A 26396-nucleotide genomic window follows, 5' to 3' on the forward strand; every position below is an offset into this window, starting at 1 on the left:
GCTTCACCACTGCTGAAGTTCTGGCTGGTACCGTGGAGATGTGTAAAACCAGTGAGAACTGTTGCCTTAAGATCCTAAAGTGCATAGAAGCAGAAGCTTTCTTTCATTTTTAAGACCTGTGAGCCTTTGTAGTCTGTCTTCAAGAAGTTAAACACCCTCTGCAGGCTTTTTATAGGATTCTTAATAAGGTGGTAGTGAGGAAATCAGTTGTTGATGCTTTCTGCCAGATGTTTACACAGCATAATACAGTGGAGTGTTGGCATGGCTTAGGTTGTGGCAAAGGTGCATCTGGTCAAGTATTTTAGCAGACAATAATCACTAGCAAATGCTTAGGAAACCTCATAAGGGACAGAGAAATGATACAGTGATGCTTTTCCTAAATACTCTCCTAGCCTCTAGTGAACTGAGGCTTAAAAACTTTCTGTACTGGATGTGCTTTCTCTTGTGAGGGTAGCTTGGAATGAGGTAGGTTGTGTTCTGGAAACAGCAGAGTTGGGTTAGTCATTGCACTTTGGAGCAGGGATAGCTTAACTCGAGGTGTTGTTAGGAGTTCTGTGCTTCTACTGAAGGTTTCTGCTTTTGCAGCAGGAAGGGCTCCAAAGTGCACATGGAGTTTTGTGTGCTTCTCTGGCTTTCTGGCCCAAGGCTTAAAGTAAAAAATTTGTACCTTTTAGTATAAGAAATCTGTGCTTGTGTACTTTAATAGTGACACTCTAAAATGTGATGGTTCAGCTACCTAATTTGTTAGCATCTAGCTGTCCTGGCAGTAGAGGTGAAACTTCCAAGAGAGGGTTGGATGGATGGCTGGGTTTGTGAGCCATTAGAGCTGTGCCGAAAGCAGCGATTCTCATTCATGAATCCTGAGTCCAGAGTCATGAGCTGTGCTCATCTATCCTAGATAGCTTTGTAGATTTCTCTGTGAATTAGCTTGTAGACAGCATCATGCTGTCATGGGTCTGTTATTTCTGTCATATGGATTAGGCTGAAGAGAGCTAATTCTAGACAACCCTGCAATATGTCAAGCAGAAATAGCTATTGTTTTGACTTGTAGTGGTTCTAATCTGCCTACCTCAAAATTACTGTTAAAAGTGGATTTTTATTTTGGATGTCCATTCTGGAGTTGCTGTTGCTTTTCTGATGCAGTGAAGCACAGAAGGGAACCAGTGTTAGCTGTTGAGCTAAAAAAATTAATTCCAGGGTAGGCTGCTCTCCTGGTGTCTTGAGGTCAAGCACAGCCAGAGATGGAGGCAGCTGAGTTGGTTATCAGAGTCTTGCTTTCGTGTCTGAAATACCCAACTCGATTGCATAAGTATATGCTGGCTGCAGTAGGCCTCTCTTCCTCAGCATACATTGCTTTAGAAATCACTAGCAAACTGTCACTGAGATTTGTAATTCTAATTCCTCTTTTTCTTCCCTTTTAAATAGTCTCATTTGCAAGTAATGGGCAACTTTTCTTTTGGCATGTGTTACCCATTTTAACTGCTGTTTCCATTTGACAAACTGAAGCTGCAGAGATTATTTCATCATGAGATAAAAGAATAAAATTTCAGATAAGAGGAGCTGAAAAGAGCTGTGCATATTATTCATATCAAACAAATTTGAGTTTTATGGATCTAAATCCATTTAAAATAAAAGATGGATGTTGCATGTATTTGTGGGCTAAGAAAAAAGAAAGGCATAATGAGCAGCATAGATTATTTTTCTCATTTCCTTCTGCTGCTGAGGTAATTTCTTCTGGTGAAGATGAGCTCGCTGAAATGCATGCTTTTAGAGGACAGGAAAGAGGAGCTTGCTGTCTCATCTCAACAACTGTTGCCATCACTTTACAGCAGAAGTACGAATAAGGAACACGTGGGTCGCAATTTAAGTGGCCCTGTGCTTTTCTGTAAGGCTCATCCTGAAGTTACCTAACATATCCCTTCACCAGCACAGCATCTGCAAGGTGCTAGCATCCCTTCAGCTAAGAGGCCCACGTTCATCAGAAACTCTGGGTTTCTGGTTTGCATTATTTATCTGTGAGGCCATCATGTTGCACATCCCAAAATACTTTTGAGGTGTGACTGCCACAGGCAATTAAAGCAAACTGGGGGAGTAAACCGAAAAGGAAGAAAATAATGGTGGGGGAACAGGTGTTCTTAATATTGAGATGGTTTCTCTGAAGGAAGGAAGACACTGCATTGTGTTCAAGTAAATAAAAACCTTCATTTTGTTCTTACTTAGGTGACTGAGAAATGGTGGGTAAGTGTGTCTGCATGGTTCAAGGTTTGTATTTAACTTGCAATCTTGTTTCTTTTACATGATGTCTAAGGCTCCTCAGGGTTTTTAAGAAGACTCAAAGTCAGGACATGAATTGGAAGAGGAGAATTGTAATGTGGTCACTGTGTTGAAACAAGCAGATAGAAGTGTTCCCTGGAAGAAAGTTTTCTTGAGTGTGAAAATTATATCCAAAGAACATTGGTTATGTGTATTTTACTCCACATACGTGCCACGTAGGAATGGTATGGGAGGTATTCACTGTGTGGTGTATGACTGAAATGCAGAGGCTATGCAGGCAGTTCAGTGAGTAAACAGGAATTTTGTATGGGGAATGTTATGTACACCAGGGGAATGTAGGCAAGGCGGAGTGCTAATATGTGGGGATGTGATAAATCAAGAAGTGGTGAGATTGGTGTGTTGTACTGAAGATTCCAGTAGGTGCACCTGGCACAGGGGAGTTGCCTCTCTGATGCACTAGAGCAGAGGCTGCAAGGCACAGCACTTGTGTTTGTGCTTCTGCTGCTCTTTGAAAAATAAAGATTGCATTTTCCTACCTCTTGACGAGGTGGCTTTGAACTGCTTGAGGCTGTGTAGGTCTAAAACGTTGCCAGATTTAACATTGACGTGTTTGGGTTTTTATAATTTCTGATTTTTTTCTTTTTTTGCAGGTTTATAAAGTTTCCCCCAAATTTGCTTTCTTGGTGACATCCGGTCCCTTTGTTTACACGGCAATAGCTGTCATAAACGTGCTTATGAACAGCAGTCTTCTTCGTGGTGAGGCCCCCATGATCCTCTCACTGCATCCTTCTTTCACAGTGCCAGACAACAGATTCCAAGTTCAGACAGGTGAGTTCTTCCTGACACAGAGGGGAAAAGGTAGCTTTGTACTGATTCACACTTCTTCACTTGTGATGCAAGCTTGAGTCAAAACCCTGTGTTCTACTGTGAATCTTAATTCTTGTTGTTAATGCCATAATTTACAGGTCCGTGGTGGAGAGGTCATAAATTGTAAACAGTTAACCCCATCACTTCATTATTTTTTTCAGGATTTTTTTTTTTTGGTACATTGTAAAATAGGTGTGCTCTTTTTCTTGCTTCTAAAGGTGAGAAAAAAAAATGTATGAAACATTTATTCATAAAATCACAGTGCAGCTACTTTGTAATGCTTGTGTCAATTTCAGATGAAATTTATATTAAAAGCTGCCTTTTTTGTGTTGTTGTGATGTAGGAGAATTGGTGAGCAGGAGGATTGATGGCTCACACATAGCATGAGCAGGAAGATTGCTTATGTAGTATTCAGCTTTCCATAGCTGCTGTATTGCAGCGGTTTATGCAAAGTTTATGACTGCTAATAATCTAAAGCAAATTAGTACTCATGTAATAGATTTTGAGAGTCAGTGTTGTCATTTAAAATCTTCTTTGGGCCCTGTTTGCATGATAAAGCTACCTGCCTGGTTGGTTGACTGTGTAATGAGGTAGTGACAGGGACTCAGCATACAAGCAGAGTTAATAAATGTCAGCGTGGTACTTTTGTTCAGGAACATTTTGTGTGTTGTTTATTCTCTGTTAATAATTGTATAGCAAGACATCACTTTAACTGTGCAGGTGTGATATCTTTTCCACTGCTTAATGTGGTTATATAGATAGACAGTAGCTGTATTTTTCAGTTCTGAACCTTGTATAACATTGCTGTTAGGGTAAGCTAACCATAGCATTTCTTTGGTTAAGACTATATCTGGAAATCCACAGGTATGCACGTAGTTCAGGTGTGTGTGCCTGATCACATTCCTCTAAACTCACTCTTTCTATCTTGTGCTCTTTCTTTCTCTCTTCTGAACTTAAAGATGTCTGTATCTAAATTTAACAGGTAGCTTACTAAGCGTTTCTGCAAGTACCAGACCAATACTAATGTGCATTAATGGATCCAATAGGTAGTCTTTTAGATAAGCTAAATACTGTATTTCAGGCTACAAGAAAGAGAGATCTCTTGTTTTTTTCTCCTGAAGATTTTCATGGCTTGGTTGGGTATTAAGGATTTCAGTGTGGCCCATTCAGTGGTCAAGTCAGGTGAAGCTAGCCACATGTATATGGTGAAGGTCTCCTAGTATGCAAGAGGAAACAGAGAGTATTTTGTCACTAATATGTTTTAGAAATCTAATTGCCGCTACAACCAATATTAGTGAGTAGAGAATTTACTGCAGCAACACAAAATGTATTTTTAATGTATTTTTATCTGGTGTTTCACTGAATGTGTCCTGAGCTTCACGAAAGAAGAAAATGATAGCCCTGTGAATTCTGTTGCTTGTTTTGTTCTCTCTCGTGGAAATACTTTTCTGTAGGAATAATGTTTGCCCTTTCCTTTCAGTACTTCAGTTTGTACCTCGAAACGTGGATATTGGGTTCTGTAACTTTAGCCAGCGCATTGAGAGAGGGCTGACAATGGCATTCCTGGAGGTGAACAAACACCAGGAGTTCTACAACTTCACTGTGCAGGTAAGAAGATGAGCATGTTTTGTGTCTGTCCCTTTTTCCCCCCCTCACCTTTGCTTGTCCCATGTTTCATCCAGACAGTAAAATGAGTTAGATATTCACTGGCTGCCACTTGCAGTCTCTAGGTCATGTAGAACTATGAGGCTTTGTCATGAGGTCAGTTGGTTTTTCCCCCCTACAAAATAATATAGCACCACGTATCCCTCTGTTTACGAACTTTTTGAAAAATGATCCAAGATGATGATTTATATTACTGAATATGATAGGGTTTATAATTTCTCAAATAAAAACTATTCCAACCCTTACCAAAGTCGCTCCCATCACAGTTTACTATAAAAGAGTAAGGTGTTGGTATAAAGTTTTTGTTGGAAGAAAACCTTCAGGTCTCGTTGCCCTGCTAGAGACCCTGTTAGGGAATATAGCAGTTACATGACCCTGCCATCATGTGAGCAAACATGCTAGTTGCTTTTGAGGTCTAGAAATACTCACAGTATATGATGTCTGTGACAGCTGCTACTGGAACTTCACACATGAAAGTTATTGCACATGTGCAGAGCACTAAATCCCACAGCAGAGCTTAAAACTCCCTGGAAAGTCAGTAATTCAATTTAATGAGACCAATTCCCTCTTCTGTTTGAATTCTTAAATTTAATCTAACTTTGTTGTAATACCAAAATCAGTAAAAATTTTATTACGTTGTTTAACTGACATCAAAAATACCCATCTGTGGTACCCTAAAATAAAATCGGGAAGAAAAATGGCATAAATTTTATCATACCTAAGGCACTATGTAGTACATACAGAAAAGTGCTCAGAACTTTAAACACAATGACACAGCGTCACTGCATAGAAGACAGAACATGCAAAACAATTTCTTGGACTATCAGCTTAGCCAACTTATTTTAAATACTTCTTATTTTCTAGAAGAGTTTATCTACGTGGACACAGGTGCTGTGTGTATCGGTGCCACAAAAAGGCTTCTAACTGTTGGTGGGTTTTGGGTGTGCATGGTGCAGGGGATTTTAACCAAGAGAACATCCATTTTCAGAACTTTTTTTTACCATAATCAATCCCTTTCTTTTGTTCCATTCAGTTTGGCATTCATCTAAGGCTTATGACTAGATTTATTTTGCTGACTGTCTTGCTAGGTGGTTTTTTTCCATTATCTTCTGGGCTTTAGCTTTCATATCATTCTGGATTATGATTGACCTTAAAGGATAACTCTTTGAAGAGGAATTCACATGTAGCTTTGCCTCTTAGGAGACTCAGCTGGCTGAACCAATCTGGAACAGATGTTCCACTGTCTTGATGTGAATTGTCCCCCTCTTCATATTAGAGGGAAAAAAAAAAAAGTCTGTCAGGGAAAGGATGGAAATGGCAGTGATGTGATTTTGCTGACCCTGCTTCAATACTGTCTTTTCAGATACTGAATATAACTCTGAGCAGGCCTGGGGTGGCATTTCGACAGGGCCCTGTGAGCATTGTTTTTGCCATCCGAGATAAATACGGTTTTCTAAATGGGTCTGAAGTCAGCGAGCAGCTCCGAAACTTGTCCGTGGTGGAATTCAGCTTCTATCTGGGCTTTCCTGTGCAGCAGATTGCTGAACGTGAGTATTTGCTGTTACCCAATACTGCAAAATACTTTTGTCTAGTATCTTCCCTCTCTACAATTCTGAAGTAATTTTGTGCATGAGTGATAATGCAACTTCAAGTACCCAACTTGCATCCTGAGTTCTGCAGAGCAATTCTATGCCCCTTCCTGCTCACATTTTGGTGTTAACAGCAGCTTGCTGCATTTGTCATCACAGTTTCCTTTTGTGCTGGGTCAGCTGTGCTTAACCTGGTTTCATTAGTCTATTGGCCTTAGTCTAGATTAAAGAAAAAAGAAAATCACTCAGATCAGTATTGCTGTGAAATGCAGTCCAAGGTGTGTCTGTCTCGTTACGTCTACAGAGGCCTTTGCTAATTCTCAGCAGGGTTTACTGCTTTCAGGATTGTGCTGCACTTAACTGTGTCTCTTGACTTCTAGAAAGTCTGGGACACTGGCTACATACACTGGTATTTGCCCATATCATGTGAATTAATTTGTCCATATAGTTTGTTACGTTTTAAGGTATTACCTTTTTCACTTTTTATGTACATTTGCATGGCAAGCCTTTTTTTTCAGACCACTGTCATCCTAAACACAGATGAATGGGAGCTGCCTGCATAACAGAGCTTTCTTGACACTCAGCATTGACAACTTACATTTGGTTAGATTTTTCAGATGACTCATGAACGTAAGCAAGATCATGAGAGAATAGTACTTGCCTTCCCCTGCTGGCAGGTGTTATTGAGTCAGTCCATTAGTGCCCATTTCTTCTATCTCACCATGCTTTTTAATTTTCAGAGTTATTTCTGTGAGTCGTAGAGATACACAACTATAAAATGAACACCAGCTACTACTAGGCCTGATTTTCCACTAGATGTTTAACTATATTGCAAAACTCACTGTGTCAGATGTTGTGTATGTCAGTGCAAATACCGTAGAGTGACTGTCAACAGAAAAGTTGCTCTCCTTAGCACCTTTTGATCTAGGTAAGATGATTGCACAGGATACTTCCCCATTTACTCAAAGCAGTTTCCACATACTAACTTTTAAAAGTTTTTTATATAACTTTTTTGAACATTTTTGATCCCTCTACTCCCATAATCAATTAGAAAATGTATGAGGTTGTTGACTCATTTTCTTTAGGCATTTCTGTTCTCATTTGGTCTCACATAGAGTGTGAGCTCTATGCAGTGGTAGGTCTATTTAGTGGAGCCAGGACCAAAAGTCTTGAGAATCCCTGTCCATAGATGACTAGCATTTCTTTTTATTCTGTGAAGCCACAGAACATCTCATGTTGTGGGCTATGGTCTTTATTGCTCACTGAATTCAAATTAAATGTTGCTCTTGCATAGATTGCTTGAAAGACACTTCTCTTTGCTCTGTGTTATCTCTTTTACACATTTGCCCTTGATTTAGGTAGCTTTTAGTCTCTGGTAATATTTTTGGTGTTGGGGGCCACTTTTTTTTCCTGTGATGTAGTACATCAGCTCTTACAGCTTTTAGTTTTGTCCACATATTCTGAAATTACATTTGCAGTGCGTTTGCAGGTTGCCCCTTGTAGAGAATCCATCTTCTAGACTGTGCAATGGAGCTACAGTGCAATTAACTGATAACAGAATTTCTACCAAGGCTGGTGTATCCTGAAAGAGAGGCTGGTCATAGGGGAAAACTTTCCTGCTAAACATGCATGTACATGGTTCTCCTTGGGGTTGGAACTAGATGACCTTGAGGTCCCTTCCAAACCAAACAATTTGATGATTGTATTTTTCTTTCCTGGTGGTACTTAAGAAATTTGAAATTTCCTTAATGCTTGTATCAGGAGCTCTCTTTCCACAGTGCCTGGTCAGTGGGGATGATTCCAGGCCAGTGCCAGTGGAGCCCTGTGGTCACTCACATGTCAATTAGAAAGCCAAGTAAAGTAGGATGAGTGAAGAGGTCAGGATTTTTAGGAACTATGAGATCTTCCCAAAAATTGCAATGTAGAAAACATGAGAATTTGGTGGGTAAGGTGTCCTAAATTAAGGAACATCCTGTCAGCGTTGGACTTGCTTGCTGTTAGAGGAACTCATATGTACTATAGATTGAGCCCGTTGCAGGACAGCACATTTGGGTTTGAACTGGTCTAGTTTGGTCCCAGTAGTGCTTTGATAGGCTCTGTAGGCACTGTTCTGGAATACCAGCTGTGGTGCTATTTGATAAGTTGGCAAAGTGAACGTAGTTTCTCAGATTGCTAGAGCTGCGGGTCCTTCTGTCAGCGAGCACAGAAATGATGAATGTAGTTCAAATGCTTTTATCAGTGAGACAACCACAGCCAGTTATTTTTAGCTGTTTCTACCGTTTTTGACACTGCTGCTGTGACTATATTTTGAGCCTAAGGGTTTTAGATCTTCAGTATTCAGAGCCAAAAATGCTGTCCAAAGGCTCAGCAGCATTGGGCAGATCCTTCTTGAAATACCTTATTCAACAGTCTGTTGAGGATGAGCAACAGCCAGCTCCTCAAAGCTACTTTGCCAGGGAGATGCCTAAATGTTTTTGTTTTCTGGGCCCTGGACTCTGCATTCATGCTTTGCCTTGCTGTACAGAGCAGCTGTAGCAGGGAAGGTGTTGCAACACCTTAGATTGATATAGCTGCTGCTTTGGTCTGTGTAAATAAATACGTACCCCTCTGCTTTCAGTGTGACTTTTTCTAGGAACGTTGGATATTTACATGTAAACAATCTATGTATGTTAGTGTTTATGTGTAAATATGAAACGTTCCATGCCATACTGTTGGAGTGAAAGCTCTTCTGGACTCAGGCCCAGAGAGAAGCCAAAGCACAGGGGTTGAATTAAAACCTTTAGACAAGCTGAGATACATGAAGCCACACCAAAGTGAAATAGAAATACAGATTTTTAACTTTTAGTAGAAATATATGCTAAGTGCCTTAAACATTAAAAAGCTGCAGCAGAGACCTTAAACACAGTTCTTGCTGCAGCAGTGTTACCTTCTCACAGAATTCTTTACTTTAGACAAAATATAGATAGAATTATACTGTTCACGTTTTTTAGATAGAGTGTTCACATAAACAATAAGGGCTAATAGAAACTGTATATGCAAATCTGTGTGATACCTATGTAACATTTGTATAAGGCTTATGACTGTTAGAATTAGACCAGGATAGGTTCAGAAAAGAAATCTAGAATCATGTGTTAATCTTATTGGTCAGTTAACAAATATAATCCACACTTCTGTAAGAAAAAAAAAATATATGGAGCATATAGAACATATTAGAAGAAGCTGGTTTTACCTGCTGCTGCTGTTGCTGCTTGGCTTTATCATGTAACCCCCTTTGAACTCTGCCTTCAAGAAAGCTGTGAGACTATGAAATAAAGAACTTAGCAGAACAGCAGCCTCCTCTGCTCTTTTACCCTGGTCCGAGAAGGAAGGGTATCCCATCAAAAGCTCAACACCATACTGTTCTGTGCCATTTGTGCCTTAGTTACCAGGCATGCTAACAGTTAATACTCTTGGTGTGGTGACTTTTCTTTATCCCTTAAGGACTCTGTGTATGATTTTATAAGTTTTGTAGTTGCATCTGAAGAAATGATTTGTAGGTGAGCTGAGTGTCAGGGCTCAACCCCCAGCTTGGGGTTTGAAGTTGATCATGCCCAGGAAGAGCTACTTACGCGTCTCAACATTGAGACCGTGACATCAGTATCCCAAATATGAGCCTTGTTTGAATGATGTATTTGCTCCATGCCAGTTGTTCACTTTACACTACCTTGCACACACTGTCCTCTCACTGTTTTTGTTCACACAGATAATATGTCCTGTTCATACTTTTAACTGTGTGGTTTGTCCTGTGCAGTACATCGCTACCACCAGGAATTCTTTGTCAGTTTTTTCCCCACTCATGTAGAGTCAGGATCAGGAGTGAAAGTTGTTTGACAGATTTGGACTGTTCTTTGCAGGAATAGGGCAGTCAAAATGGCCAAACCTGGAAACTTCCAGAATTTTTTCTTTCCTCACAAGACTTCTGGGTGACTTCAGCAGCATGTTTCTATTCAAATGTCCAGTTTATACCTTTCCTATCCTTATTTTTCATTGTCCACCTTATAGCTCATGTTTCATGTTGTAAATTGGTTAGATGGTCACGACCTACATGTCAGTAGAAAGAAAACCAAGTCTAATCACAGGGTTTGGGTGCTAGTTCATTAAAAACAATAGGAAATTAGATATTTGGTATCTCTTTATGGCTGGTAAATTTCTCAGAGGACAAGCAAAGGCTAGCTGTGGAGTAGATGGGCAATATTTGCCTTCATGAACTTACCCTGAATAAAGCTTTTTGTTTTTATTAGGACTTTGGGTAAAGAGAGTTGCCTTGGGACTTGCTATTTTTTCAGTGCTAAGTAGCACTTTGATGCATGTCATCTATTTTGGCTGTCTTGGAGATGTTGCAAGGCCAATAGGAGGATAAAGATGAAATTGTATATGGTCCAAGGACTGCAGAGATATTTGACAATTTTTTCCTGGCTTGATTTTGGAGCAGATTTTAAACGGACACGGTGTGTTGCTATTGCCCACACCCCAGTATTTGTATGGAATCTTATTTTCCAGTTAATGCCTTCTCATTCCAAATAGTGCATTCCCTCCATGTTTTCAACTACCGTTCTCCATTTATCAGAAATAAGAACGGTCCGCATGATACCTGTTCCATCCTGCATGGTCCCACACATCTGTAGGAGACAGTCAGAGATCCTTGGAGCATCTGGCAGTTGCCATGCTGCCTGAGTGATGTGCTTTAGCCTGCTGTCAGTAGGTCTCTGGGTGACCAGGTGACCCTTTCCCTTTTCATTCAGCATCGAATCGATGCTGTTACACGGTGTGGTGCTCCAGGGCTGCGTGTTAGAATCTTCTAATGATGCCAGCATCTACTTCATTAATGCATCCAGAGTCGTTAGCAGACCAGCTGCAATCTAGCTAATAATTGCATTTTGTCTATCCAACTTCCCCCTCAGAATAACAATCAGTCAGTGCTGTTTATAATTGTTAGTTCCAGAGGACATTAGAAATCTTGCAAATAGGATCTTGCTGCAGTGCTGAGACTCCAGATGAGCTCAAGATCTGGCCATGTGTGTCAGTGAGACACTTGAGTGACCTGTGGTATAAGAGTTGGAACCTGGATTTGCTGACTTCTGACAATTTTCAGCATTCTTTGTCAGGTTTTAGAACCTAGCCTTAGCTGGCAATGATCACAGCGCATCTTCCTTTTCAATGTCAAGATTTTCTGCTCAAGTTGGTTTATTTTTAAGTTGCATTAATTCCGTGAAAAGTTTAAATGAATAGTCACCCAGCAATTTGCATGAATTAAATCATTTTCAAGTACTAATTAGAAAAAGTGTGAAGAGCACATTAAGTATTGAAGCAAAGCATGATTTTGGGTTAAAAGAAGAACAAACTCAGAACTGCTAGCAGTTCAAAGCATTATGGTCTCTGGAAGGTTTTTGATTTCCTTATCATGCTCTTTCCATGCTTTGGAAAACAACAGAATTAGTTTTCAGTTTAGTTTATGCTTTTTTTTTCCAGCTTCCATTTCTAAATTGAAGTAAACAATTGCATGACTAGAGTAAATAGAATTTCAGTCTCAAAGCTATAATCAGAAGAATCGAGTAGCAGGATGCCAAAAATGAATGGGTGTGTTTAAGTGGACTCTGAAGTGCTTCTTGCTTGTCTGAGAATTTTGGAAATTTAGTGCATCCTGATCACTTGTATAGAGGGGGCCAGTGTTTCCTGTTCAGAAAAAAAGGACCATTTTCTAATACCCTTCTGAATAGTAAGTCACAGAGTACCAGCCAGGTGGTCATCTTGAAGCTCGTAGTGCTATTATTGAAATAAAGGTGGAATAACCAAATTTTCTTTTTTTTTTTTCTCCCAATAGGAGTTAGTTATAAATCTGTGAAAATAAAAGGTAAAATGTAACTAATGGCTCTTTCTTTAACCTTAACAAACAAATTCATATTTTAAGGGGCAAAAGAATCAGCTTTTTGGTACGCTGACAGAGGACAGCTTGTCTACAAATTCTTGCACCATTAAATTAGAAAAACTTTACTTTTCTACTTCTCTGAAACGTGGCATAGTGGCAAACTATTCCACAACTCTAGACATCTTTATTCTAAATTGATCCAGCATGGGCCAGGTCATTTAATTGTTACGTGCTGCATTCTTTCTGTCCGTGCAATGGTTTAAAAATTAACCTTTGTATAATGCTTAGCAAACTGCATCTGGATTAAATATTTTGAGAAAGTTAAGACCATTCCTTTTTCTTATTGCCATAGTGAAGCTTAAGACTTCCCTTGAGGAAACTGTTGGCCCAGCCCCCATCTTCACTTCTTTCCCAACATGTCTTTACTGCTCTCCAGTGGAAACCTTGGGAAAAATCTTATCTATACTGAAGTCAGTAGGAACAGACTTTTTTCCTTGCTGGGGCAATGATTTCACTCTGGAGCAGAACTTTTTTGGAAAAATTTAAAAATTAAGAAAGCTTGGAGCCACTAAGCCAAACATAAAAGCCATGAGGTTTGTGTACAGCAGTGTTTCTTGCATGCAGTTATTTGTGGGTTTTGTAAAAAAGGGGAAAAAAATTATCAAGGTAGTGTTTTTTGAAATGCTTCCCCCTGCACAAGTCTGGAGCACAAATAATGTTTTTAGTTCTTTGCTTTACATTTATTGTTTCCTTGTAGTTTCTGCCTCAGAGAAGGTCTTATTTTCATCCTGAGACACTCCCAAGTTGCCTCATTACCCTTTGAGCAAGAGTCTGATCCTGCAGCTAGCTCTGTAAGAGTCACCATTCAGACAGTGAGTTTTTAAATTTCTGGGAGCAATGACCTCGGTGCAGCAGCTTGAAGTCTTTCACGTAATAAATCTGACTGTTTCAGTTAGCTTCTTTTTGTTAGAGACAAACTCGGCGGTGTATGTTGGGAGCACTCCCCTTGCCATTGTGTCTGCATTGCCTCAGGAGCAGTAAAGCATCTGTGTAAATAAGATGCTTGCTGACAGTATAAATTACGTAGTGGCTTCTGGTTTTGTGTATGTTGTTCAGAATGCTGTTCTTATGGATGTTTTTCCTCCATTCTGTTTTTCCTTCAGCCTTTCATTATCCTAAGCTTAATGTGTCCCAGCTGATGAAATCTTCCTGGGTGAGAACAGGTATGTACAGTCTCTGTGAGTAAGTAAAAGTGCAATTAGATTTGTGAGTGGGATAACTAGCCTGCATAAATATCGATGGCTTAGGGGTGCTGCATTTTTATGAGGTAATAACATGTCTGAGCTGAATAAATTCTAAAACCAAAGGCCCAGTGACCTGGAATATCTGGGAAATATAAATCCCTGGTCTAGAGTTAACTACTGCAATTCCTTGATAATGCACACAAAGCACTTTTTGTCTGTAAGGCAGTTCATTCTTGAAACAACTCAGACTGTCAGGCATAAAGTGTCTACTCTGCATATTGTCAATATGCCACATTGATTTTTAGGTATCTATTTTAAGTGAAAATTAAGATTTTTATTTGTGTGACACTTCCTACCAAAACATGCCTGGAATAAAACAGAGTGAAAATAGATGAATTCTGAGTACATGAAAGAGTTTAATCACATTTCATTGATCTCTTCTGATTCATTCACAGAAGATCCCTCCCACCAAAATCTTCTGAATGTCTTATTCTGTAATTTACAGATGTGGTTGAGCTGTCACATTTAGGTGCTCAAAGGCTGTTGAGGTTGCCTGCCTGCTGTAAGTCTGCTGCTTTTAAGCCTGACTAGTGAGGAGGCTGTGCCTACCAAACTTGTTCTTAGGGTGCAGGTGCCCCACTGGATACACTTTTGTCTTCCTACAACTTTACTACCTACAGTTCACTTGTTGCATAGACTTGCTTTTTTTTCCCAGGTTTCCCTGTCTCTTCTCACCACTCACCACTTTACTCTTTAAGCAGGAAACCAAGTTGCACCTTAATTTCTGAAGCCCACACGGTTTGCTTTAGAGAAGAAAGATTTAGAATTTCAGATAATGCTCACTAATGTGGGAGAAGCTCCTATGTGTGTCTCGTATCCAGTGGCATCCTTGCTTAGAGATTTATGTTGGCTTTTTTGGCTGCACCCACTCCCTCTCTTGGTCAGCCTTAGGTTTGTCCATTGCTGCTGAAAATTCCCTTAGCTCCTGCAGTAAAAAAAGGGTTTTTCCAGCTCTGAAATCTCGTCCCCTTGGGTTTTAATAAACTTCCTTCCTGTAAGATTTTGAAAGCCAATTGCATCAACTTCTTTTTTTTTTATTTGCTGTAGAGGAATTCTTTGTAGTCTCAGTTCTTGCAGGATTCTGGGAAGAGCTAGTAGACTTTGGCTGGGTCAGTGCTTTCAGTCAGTTTATTGTATCGTAAGGGTAATGAATCATGACATAGGAAAATGATAGAATCTATGCATGTGAAGGTTTTCAATATCAAATTACCCAGATATATGTGCATGTATCCCAGTAGTCATAAAACACTGGGATATGTGGTGTTCTCCCTCTGTTGAAGAATACAATTCATGCTATTAGGCATAATTCATTGATACTGAAATCCAATACACAGGCAAGAGCAGTTTTCTGCTTGGTGTATATAATAGCCTTAGGTCACTGTCTACTTTGCTATTTAATTCTGAGATACTTAATCTGTGACTGAATTCAGAAGACAGATGCTGTTTATCTCAGTGAGAAATCATGAAAATGTTTCCGTTTTCTGACATCTGCAGTGAAAAGTTTTAAATTAAAAAAGTGGCTTTAATATATTTGTTTTTAAAAAAACCCCTATATTTAATTGATTTTATCTAACTGGCGGCTTTTTATTAAGCACCACACTTTAAAAGAAAAAGTGGAAACACAGAAAAAGGGGCTTCTGAAAAATAGAAACAATTTTAGTGGAGGGGAATTAAAACTGAGTTTATTTAGTGCAGTCAGCAGTGAGTTGGTTTGCTGTCCTGGAGGATTGCTCAATTGGGTCATTTGAATGACTGTTGCTCCATTCACTCCACTTTTCTCTTAACTGCTAGTAAAGGTCCCCCCTTTTTCTCATTTTCCCTCAGGGATTCCTCTCAGCATTAGCTGCCCAAGTGATCCCAGGGTACCTACTTGCCAAGTGAGCAGGGCTGCTAACCATTTTTTTTGTGCTGTGGTTGGCACACTTGTTAATCTTATCAAGGGAAGTTGCACTTGAATACACAGCTTCATTCATGTGCTGCTGTTCTACTTTTTCTCCATGACTCTGAGCCCTTGCCCTCCCCTTCTCCAGCTCTGTATCACTTCTGAGCACAACACTTTGACTGCAATTAGTTGAAGCAGACAATTTAGACTAAGTTTTCTCTTTTAGTAGTTTTTAAAAATTCATGGAATGTTCATAATTTGATGCAATTTTAGATTTGAAATAGTTTCCTTATTATCCTGGGTCTGTCTGGCTTGGTTAAGGCTCCAAAAAAGTCCTCTGCCTGAATTTCTTTTTTCCACCAGATTACTTATTTTGACTTGTTCCCACCAAATGTCTCCCTTTTCCAACCTGTAACCTCCAGCTGAACAGGTCAGAATTCCCATATCAATACAGGTGCTCTCAAATTGCCCATGAGCTGTCACAGGGCGACTCAAAGCTTGTAACTGAGGTGGAGGAGAAGACACTGAGAAGTTTTACTAATGAATTTGTTTTCCTGGGTTGCTTTCTGTGCCGTGCAGTTCTCCTGGGAGTCGTCGACCAGCGAATTCAGGAGGAAGTGTTTCGGGCTGAGATGGAGCGGAAGCTCGCTCACCTGTTAAACGAAGCTTTGGTCCGAGGGCGGATATGGAGACGGGCCAGTTTTGCAGGCAGCAACATTGTGCAGGTATGAAGAGCTCAAAATCAGAGGATGAAAAATAAAGGGTAATAAATTGCTGAATAAATGAACGTTGTTCAGGTTTTGAGTTGAGAAATGTAACTCAAAAGCATGTGTCACATTTAGCTAGTTGATGATACTTGTGTTTTACACCTGAAACCAGGGTTCTTCTTGTCTTTTATGCTAAACATAACAAATGCGAATAACTGATTAAGTTCCTACTAAAAATTTCTGATGGCTTCTTAGAAACAACATTGAAAATTATTTTACCAACATCCTATTTTAAAAACGTTCTGTCTTGTTTAGTTTACACGAGGTGCCTAGCAAAAAAGGAGACAGGATGATCATCTGAAAAAAATTAAATCTGCTGGGGCAGCTGCTTCACAGTTCTCTTGGTTTGGTAGTGGTGTAGAAATACAAAATAGAATCGTGTGCAGCTTGATGCAGCAGTAGAGTAGTACATTCTGCCCCTTAACATCTTATTTGTCACAGTACTCCTGGTCACAGGGTTGGATTTCAGGTAAAAATGATTAATCATGCCAAATTTTGCACACATAGCAACTTTTTTTATTGTTATTTGGATTCCAGTGCTGCTTTAGAGTTTTGTCACAGGTGGATTTATTCACATAAAGTCCAAGAAGACTTGGATATTTAAAGTTTTAAATTCTGATGTGTTCTTTCTAGTCAGTTCAACAATCTGAAAGCCAAAATACTTTTTAATGGCTCATCATCTTAAAAATTTCCTTTCCAGCTTATTCATTGACAGTTGGTTTACCTCCCAGATGCCCTTTTGCATTTCAGATCTATTGTCTTTATTTAATTTAATCCTACAGTTTTTGCTGCCACTGAAATTTCCAGATGTTGGGATAGTCTTACTTCTGTTTTCCTGTCTCAGAAACATCTGTTTCAGTAATGGAGATTTTATTTTATTTTTCTTCCGTACAGCTTTGAATTGCTGCAAATAGGTGTCTGCTTCAGATCTTCTATTCCCAACACCTCCTAGTGCACTTTGTTCATTATGCCTTTGTCCTCCCTTTGCATATAAATTAAACAAATATTCCTTATGTTGCTAGTGAAGATACCACAGCCTATAAAATGTGTGTGTTTAGATTAGAGTTTTATGACTTTGCACTATAAAGCTCAGGTAATTTCTTTTTTCATGCACAAAATTATGGGCACATCCTTTTTCGACAGAGAGTAGTATTTTGGAAAGTGAAAATACAGCATTTTTCTTCTGACTTTGTATTACTTACTGGGCCATAAGATGAGGTCTGCAGCTCGTGTTCCAGACAGCAGTGCTGCTCATTTATGCCACCTAATTAGTGCGAAGAGCCTGCCAACTGCTGTCTTTGGGCAGAGGAGGATTGTGTTCATTACAATCAGCATGTCTTACCATCCCAGGGCTTCTCCAGGTGCTCTCAGCCCACACTTGCAAGTGGTTAGAACTGTAATAAAGGAGATGTGGAAGAAGGGAGGCTGAAGAGATACCTTGCAGCGAGGTGTGTGATGGGTGTCCTGCTCTCCTGGATGAGAACAGCGGGTACCTGCAGGTGCTGCAGCACCTCGGTAGCTTCCTTGGCAGGATGTTCAGGTGTGTGGCAGGTGAGACAGCCTGAGAGGCTGTTGTGTGCAGCTGGACTGATGCACCTGGTAGTGGGCTCCAGAGTGAAGGATGGCTTCTTTGAAGGGTGTTCCCGTTAGCTGAGGATCTTGTCCATAGGCATCTGCCATGAACCTTTTCCTGCTGTTAATGCTATTCCTCATAGCTAAGTTTATAAGCTCTGTTTGAAGTGTGTTTGTATCTCCTGGGAGAGCAAATAATGTTTCTTGCGCTTTATATTCAGATTTTCCCATATATATTTCTTGCACACAAATCAGTGACTGCTATGATAGTAGAGCACAATGAAGTGAAAATAAGAACAAAAGCTGCCAGCAACAGAAGTGTTGCATAGTTTTGTTAACAGAACATGCATATATCCATTAAAGACTAGACTCACATTTCACTTGTGTTGTGACCCTGTAGACCAGAGTTTTTCCTGAGGTGAAATATATTTATAGTATATTGAAATGTGACATTTCTAAGCTCTGTGGAAAATCAGGACTGCAGGTCAGGAGGTGAAGCAATTATTTGTGAATGTTACTGCAGGCATATTAGTTTCCTTTCACGTGCTCAGGAAATAGAAGTGATACGTTGTGAGGTTTAGATTTCATTTCTAAAGGCATGTGTTAGTACCTAAGAATGTTAAAAATTATGCTTTAAACCTAGACATTTTGAAGAAGAGCTTTGGAGGGTGCCCAAATAGCAGGCTTTCCCCTTCTGTTGGACTGACTGTGCTGTTAACAGGTGGTACTCTATGACAAAAAGAGAAAAAAGCCTGTAACCATTATCTACAAAAACCCCTCTGAAGCCTCACACCTGGTTGTTACATTTCTGATAGTTCCACTGATTTTTGTGTGACGTTGTATTGATGTTTCACAGAGTAAGCCATATATATTTTCAATATGCATCTTCTGTTGCTGCAGATTTGAAGGCACATGCTTAATGTGGTTTGCATTGCATCTTCAGAGACCTATGCTATATTTTGTCAATAGTTTACTGTAATAATTCTCATTACATTTTTTAGGAAGTAAATGGCTTAACTGTAGTTTAAAAATAACACCAGCAGCTAATAAAAAAAAAAAATTATTTTCCTTCATCTCAACATGCTTGGTCCTTTAAACCTAATAGAAAGTGAAAAGATGATCCTAGTAAATGAAACAAAAAGGAGTGTTCTGATTGAAAGAACATGTTAGGCAGCATTTTAGTTGCAATATGTGTGAGGAGGTAGCAGCTACGAGGGAATGTAATGACTGAATTGAGCTTTTCATTACGGCAGAGATTCGTTCTCTTGTTTTTCTGCTGACAGCTTATGTGTCTCTCCTGTCTGAGGAAATCCTGTCTTGCTGGGAGTTCCTAGGTTTATAAATGAAACCTTTGGGCGCTGCTGCTGCTTCACCTTTTCCTCTGAGGTGCTTGGCCCCTCCAGCAGCCGTCCCAGGCAGCAGTTGGCCCCTCTGTCTGGTTGCTCACAGAGTGTTCCTATATCTGTGTTCTGTCCAAACCACAATACAGCTTGAGTTAATTGCCCAGACACTAAAATCCTGCTTTTAATAAGACAGAAGGAGGATCTTTTTCGATTATTTTTTTCCCCAAGGTGATGAATGAAGCTAAGAAAGGAAAATAATATTTGTGCATGATCTTTGGAGATTGTGTGTGCATATCTGCTTGTTTCTAAGTAGTGCTCGTGCCTTTGAGACCCTGGAACAGTTCACCCAGGGGTTCCTTGCTCCTGTGGGGATTGCTGACCAGGACATCCCACTAGCTGGCTGGGACTGTAAGAATGCCTTGGGAGCTTCCCTACCACTTGTATTTCCCTGCTTGAAATTACGAACTAGATTTTGTTACCAAGGCAACTCTGTTCACTGACCTATGATATTCACTTGAAAACACTTTTTAAATTAAATTTACTGACACCTGAACACAGTTAAGCCTTTCCTCTGTGGAGGTTAAATGCACATCTAGTATCAACAAAGATGGTATCATTTATGTACACAGAAGTTAAATTAGTCTTTTTGTCTTTTTTTTTCCCCCCTCCCATTTTCTGCCTCCTGTGTTTGAAATTCTTCTGTCTCCTCCCTCCCTGTGTCATCCCTCACTTCCAAAGTGTAAATGTAGAATGCTTAAATGCTTCCTTACATGTGGGCTGCTTTGCTGGATGCCTGGAGAATAGTATTTGTCTCTGCTTGCATTCTTAGCACTCTCCAGGACAGAGACTAAACCAGTCTGAAGCTGCACAAAGCATATAATTTGGAACCATGTGTCACAAAACTTAGAATACAGAAATTCTATAAAAAATAGGCACAGTGACTGTACCTCAATTCCATGACCAGATTTAAAACAGTTCAGCCCCAGTATGCCATTTCCTCTGTTGCAGCAAACTCAGAGGCTAGTTAAAACAATCAATAAATAAAATTTAGTGAATCAGTGTGACAGAGATGAAAACTGAGGTACTGATAGTGTCACAGTTACTGTGTTTATGTGCAAGTCTAAGTGTCTTGTATTTGCTTCCAGACTACTGTGCTAGTCATCAGCTTTCCCAGAACAGAAATCCATAACCATCTCCCCATGGTTTTGGAATTTTGTCTGCAGCTTCTCTCTCTGTGGTGTAAGCAGTCATAAAATACTGTGTATTCAGAGTGAATTATTTCAGATAAAACTTAGCTTAAAACAGTGAGCTTAGTTTGTCAGCACTAGCCTGCACCTCCACTGAGTTTTTTCATGCTTGTTCCCATGTTCTTTATACTGTGCTGAAATACTTCCAGCTACTTCTTCCTATCTCCACTCTCACTGTACTCGCTCATCCCTGTTCCTCAGCATAGGGAGCTATGTGGCTGTTGTTTTAAATTCTGTGTTAAACTTTGTAGAGTTCAGTTGTGACAACTTGCACTGGAGTCTTGTCCTTCTTACCCTCTGCCTTTTCTAAAGGCAGCAATGGAGGAGTTCCTTGGTTAACCCCTTCAGTCAGCTTGGGACTGTTACCTGCTGTGTGTGTAACACACATAATTATAGTGCTTCTTGGATGCTTCACAGGCCATAAAATATATGACAGTTCAGTTTGAGAATTTTCTAAATTTCTCTGATTCCGTGGCTTTGCTATGCACAGAGGGGTTTAATAAAATTTAAACAAAGAACCCATTGATTTTCAGTCCCATGTGGCCTTTGAACTCCCTGACCCTCCATGTGAGTTAAGTGCTGTTTGGGAAGGTTTCTTCTGTGCTGGAAGCAGAGAGCAGTCTGTATGCCCTGCTGCTCTGTGCACTGAGAGCAGGCTGTGGCAAGCCAGCTGAAGAAGACATAATATAAAGCTGTAGACATTTGTTAACTAATTGTATAGTTGTGTTCCATGAAGCCAGATTCAGCTTTATAGCTGCTGAATATGTCTGTTGAATTGATGCTGTTTTGTTACCTTCAGTCAGGGATTGGTTGCCCCTTAGCTGGTAGAAGAGTGAAGGGTGTTCAGCTGAGCAGCAGCATCGTTTAATGGGTCCTGTTAGCAGCTCTTGCTGTGTTTCAGAGATCTGCACATTTTTCTGCTCTATTTGTAGATATTCTGTTTCTTGCATCAAATGTGGCTGACACTGAACATTATTCTTTGCTTTCAGTTGATTTGTCCTAGAAGACAATTTTATGACAATTGTGCTTTCTCTTGTCTCATTTTTTCCCCCTCTTTTTTTTTTTAATATAGATATACACACACATTTTGCTGTTACCATTCCTGGGAAATGCTTTTTTAGAACATGTTGAGTTGCTGTTCCCTAAAACCAGAATATCATTCCTGTTGAGCTAGAAATTGCACTTCTTTCCTTCAACATGATTTGTTTAGTTGGAATCTAGGAAAGAAAACAATACAAAGCTTTGCTTTTGTAAGCTTCAGACATGCAAACATTTGTGTGTTTGCTTTACTTCAGGCCTATGGGCAGTTTCTGAGATTATAATTTATTAAATATGTACTTTATAGCAGAAGGATAATTCTGAAGGAAGCAAAATACATTGCTCTATTTATGTCAATTCCTTCCAGAGCCCTTCAAACTCTATATAAAAAAAAAAAAAAATCATGACACAATACCTCCTACTATTTTTTGTCCTAATTCTTGTTTGAGCTCACCATTACATGGTAAATGGTTAAACAGAGGAGAGTTGTTATATAAAAAGATGTAATTTTACAGGAATTCAAAGTTATGTGGTTCTCATATGCAATGTAGATGTTTGGTGGTTAGAGAGTATCTACAGGGCTTCCTCATAGCATGCATTCTTTTGATTATTAATGTCTTTAGATGTAGGTAGGAAGAATTGCTTCCCACAGCGTCAGATACATTCCTTCCTGAAGAAGGGTGGATGCCAAGGGGAGCTGTTTGGAGGATGAAGGTGACTGTGCAAGTGCTTAAGTTGAATCAGAGCAAACAGTTTTATTTGATGCTAACAGAATATTTGCCTGTGTAGCTGCTTAACATTTAGAAAAACTGGAGCAAAGAGGTGCGTGTGTTATGAATAACAAATCAGAGCAGGTATCTAGAGAAGGGAAAAGTGCAGTCACACTTCTTACTTCCTACTAACCAACAATTGCTAAAGGCAGTAGAGGATTCCACGGTGGCATCTTTAGAGTGAAAGCAGTTCTCTTACTTACCAGATCTGTACATTGTTATGATACAAGTAGGGGGAAAAAAAAATGGTTTGTCATAAAAATGTATCATACAAGCGAACATCCCTTGAAATTTTCCTTTCTGTTACAACAGGGGAGAGAGAGTCTGGACTGTAAGGCCAAATGTATGGGAGCTCCAAGCAAACACAACTTAAAATGTAAAAGCTTTGCAATTTCTTTTCAGATCGTGAATGTGTCACGGTTAGTTGGTGTTGATAATCCCGTGGAGCTGATCTACTTTGTGGAGGACCAAGATGGGGAGAGACTGAGTGCTCTGAAGTGCTCAGACCTGATGAACAGAGTTGATATCCAGCGGGCTGCCATCATCCTTGGATACCGCATTGAAGGCAGCGTTGCACAACGTAAGCCCTGTCAAATCCACACCGATGCCAGCAAAGGCAAACAGGAAGGGTGTCTAGCTTTGGAAGTTAAGACACTGTACAGTGCCAGCTGTTGGCAGTGTTTTGTTCTTGGAATGCTGCAGCTGTGACACTCCTGAGGAAATCAGTTTTAGCAGCCTTGCAGTGAGCTACACGGTGTTGTTTGGCTTTTTAAAGACCCCGCTGAGCTTAGGGTTGCAGCAGGGTCCTTAAGTCAAGCCTCACTGCATTCACTCCATGCTTGTGCTGGAAAAGTACTGTGCTAACTAAAGACCTTCCTGCCATTCTCATCTCATCCTGCTAGTCCAGTATTTCTTTACAGTTTATCTTGCCCAGGAGCTTGCACAAACCCTGCAATTGTGAGATGGGAGGGTGTTGGTATGAAATGGGTGTTTCCTTCAGCTGAGTAATGGCAATGAAGTTTAACACAAGTCACTGCTTTTTTGTCTGAGTTACTTTTTCTGTGAAAGATGTACACTAATGGTAGTTGGGGCATTTATTACCTCCACTGAATATGATTGACCTTGGTTTTATTTGTTTGTCCATCGGTATTATATATTATATAAATAATATGATCGTCTAATGAATTTAATATAAAAGTAATGTGATTTTTTTATTATCTATACATCAGAATGAATAGGATAGGTCATATAAAATCATACAATTAGTTTATTCAGGAGGCTTGGTATAAAAATGATTTTCAGTAAGTAGCGAGACAGAATACCTACTCAAAATTCCATGTTACAATTAGGAAAGACATTTAAAAGTGTCTCAGGAACAGACAGGTATGATTTGCAAAATACCTCATTGGTATGAATGCTTAATTACCTTTTTTCATTTCTGTGCAATATGGAGGCATGAGCTACATGGTACCACAGGGTATTTTGCCAACAGAACAAGCATGTGTTTGATACTTAAAATTCTCTGCAGAAAGAAAAATAAGAAAATAGTAATAATTGTACCATCTGTGTGTTTCTAAATTTTGTCCCTCATTAAAACAGTTGTGTACAGATAGGTCAGTAGCTCATATACATCTGCTTAATATCCATTAATGGACGGTAATGCTGGTTAGACAGAAGTGAAAGAAGTTGAAAGAATGAATTCTCTTTACAAAAATGATAAATGTTGAACAAACTTCATGAAGTGTTTATAGGTTGCTGTGCATGTTGAAACTTGTTACATTTGACCTAACATTAGACATTTAAGAGTCAGAGAGTCATAGAAATCTTTAAATGCTTCTTATTGGAAGAAACTAGACCAAGAAAAGGTTATTTTTATACCAGAAAACATAATGTCATAAATGAGTTGTTAGGTGTATAAAATACAAGAATTATATGTTCTTTTAAGCTCTAGGCTCATCATTAATAAAATGATATGTAGGAAAAATAGAAATATTCTTTTTAACTTGAAAACATCATTTTTAGAAAGTGCATCAGTTTGACTAGAAATATATTATTGGTGTGTGTGTATATATATATATATATGTGTATGTATAGTTTTTAGTCCCACATGTAACCACTATGCAAAATAGAGCAAGTGAAAGTTTTGTCATTTCTTTCAGTTTACTTTTTACAAGAGGGACTTGCTTGATTACACTTTCCAGCAGTTTTGTTTCTGTTTGGGGCTAAAGGATCTCGCACACTGACAGTGGAGCAGAGAGAAGAAAGAACGTAATCGACAATGCAGAACTATACACCTTGGTGGGGGGAGGGTCAAATTGATTGTGATGACAAAATGTTATGGAGAAGAGGCAGCTGGTAATAGTGCTTAAAGCAGGAAACAGGCAGCAGTGTGGGAAAATCCATCTTACCTTTGCTAGTGGTAGAGTCATTTTTTTTTTGACCCATTTCACTATGTCAGCTTAGTTTTGGGTTACAGGATGATGTGGCAGAAGTGCATTTTCATTAGTATTTTAAGCACAGGTCTTCAGAAGGTGGGCTAGGACAATCAATCTCCTGCCCCATGCTTCCTGAGCATGACATACCTTAACTTACAGTGGTATGACATTTCCTGTGATGTACAGCTGGTTTCTGATAAATTCCTTAACTAGCATTTACAAGAACATAAAAATACATAACCTTGAAGTGCCCTCAGTTTAAAAGATAACCACATAATATTGCTGTCTTCCTTTTAACTTTACAGCTGTGGAGAAGATGAAGGAGTCCGCTTCAGAGACGCAGAATAGCAACCTCTGGATTATTGTTGGGGTGGCAGTCCCAGTTGCTGTGGTGCTCCTGATTGTTATTATTTTATACTGGAAGCTCTGTCGAACAGACAAGCTGGAGTTTCAGCCAGACACAATGAGCAACATTCAGCAGCGACAGAAGGTAAAAGGGGAAGCTGTGCTGAGAGGAGCTTGAGTATTCTGAGCATAAACGAATGTGAGACTCTGGGGAACACCTGGCATCCTTAACTAGCATGTGTAAACACAGTTTCAGAGCATTCCAGTTCGGGGAGGTGGGGAAAGGAGGAAAGTAGTCTAATGATAGTTGAAGTCAAGAATCCTGTAGTGTTTTATTTATTCTCCTGAGTATATGATACTGCATTAGATAGATCCATCCCTCTGAAATGTGGCCACTGAGGCTGAAAGGAGCCTTTCTTTATCACTTCATTTCAAGGCTGTGGCTGGGACTGAATAAGAAGAAATGTAGAGTCTTGAATCACTGACCTTATTTTCCCCAGAAGGCTGAATTTTTCTTTGGAGAGCTTCTGCTAACCAAAGTTGACAGCTAAAGTGCACCACCCATCATACCTCATGCTGCAACTAGAATTTGCTAGACCCTATCCTGGCTGGTCCATGTTCTGTCAGGTCTCTTTTTGTTGCGATTTTGAGAGCTTGTTGCGGTACTAGAACATTAATTAGTGGATCTGTGTGTGCCTGCATAAGTGAGCATGTTGGCCAGAGTGTTGGTTAGGACGGTGAGAAATTCAGTGCTCTTGTCTTTCTCTTGCCCAAGGCTGTAAATCAAAAAATTTGTGATCCAGGATTTTCACAAAGGATGTGTTTGGTAAAAAAAAGATAAAGTGCCTGAAAGGTTATTTTCTTTTTACAACCAAAGAAAACTTGCATGTGTCAGAAATGCTTATTATTGCCGAGACCTTCAGAGGCATTAATAAAGGAAAAATAATCTGCCTGTGCTAATCCTGTGGTACTGCAGTCATGTTCTTGCACTGCTGCCTCATGTTCAGTCACACAGTTTCCTCCATAACGAGCCTTGTCTGTACACCATGCTCTCTTTCAAGATAATTAATGGTGTGAAAGATGAGAGAAACAGAAAGCGCTTACACTTCCAAAGCAGTCAGAACAAATCAATAGTAACTTCCACTTGCCTTGCGACTGCGGGTTGTGTGTCAGAATCCAGGCTGGCAACAAGTGGTACCTTTTGATGAACTCCACCCCCTGGTACCGTGTTTCACCTCTGCTGTGGTAATATCTAACACAGATTTTTGACTGAGGAAGTTCCCCACAGTAGTTTTGACTAATTTGAGTAGGGTCATACAGAAGAGGCAAGAGAGGACCATTACCCTTGGTACACTCTTTGATCACATTTTCAGTACCTCTTTGCTGTCACAAG

At 39.6% G+C, this 26396-nt stretch overlaps 1 protein-coding gene across 3 annotated transcripts in view; it reads left to right on the forward strand.

Annotated features, from left to right (window-relative positions):
* Nucleotides 1-26396, forward strand: part of KIAA1549 (KIAA1549 ortholog) — a 155007-nt gene that overhangs the window by 88446 nt on the left and 40165 nt on the right. For all 3 annotated transcript variants that reach the window (XM_069003051.1, XM_069003050.1, XM_069003052.1), the window contains exons 4-10: nucleotides 2925-3102; nucleotides 4622-4749; nucleotides 6170-6353; nucleotides 13464-13523; nucleotides 16066-16211; nucleotides 22626-22803; nucleotides 24964-25148. In XM_069003051.1, coding sequence (XP_068859152.1) covers nucleotides 2925-3102; nucleotides 4622-4749; nucleotides 6170-6353; nucleotides 13464-13523; nucleotides 16066-16211; nucleotides 22626-22803; nucleotides 24964-25148 — 1059 coding nt within the window. The remainder of the gene's footprint in view (nucleotides 1-2924; nucleotides 3103-4621; nucleotides 4750-6169; nucleotides 6354-13463; nucleotides 13524-16065; nucleotides 16212-22625; nucleotides 22804-24963; nucleotides 25149-26396) is intronic.

This window comes from Aphelocoma coerulescens, chromosome 1A (genome assembly GCF_041296385.1).
Source record: "Aphelocoma coerulescens isolate FSJ_1873_10779 chromosome 1A, UR_Acoe_1.0, whole genome shotgun sequence".
Taxonomy (NCBI): Eukaryota; Metazoa; Chordata; class Aves; order Passeriformes; family Corvidae; genus Aphelocoma; species Aphelocoma coerulescens.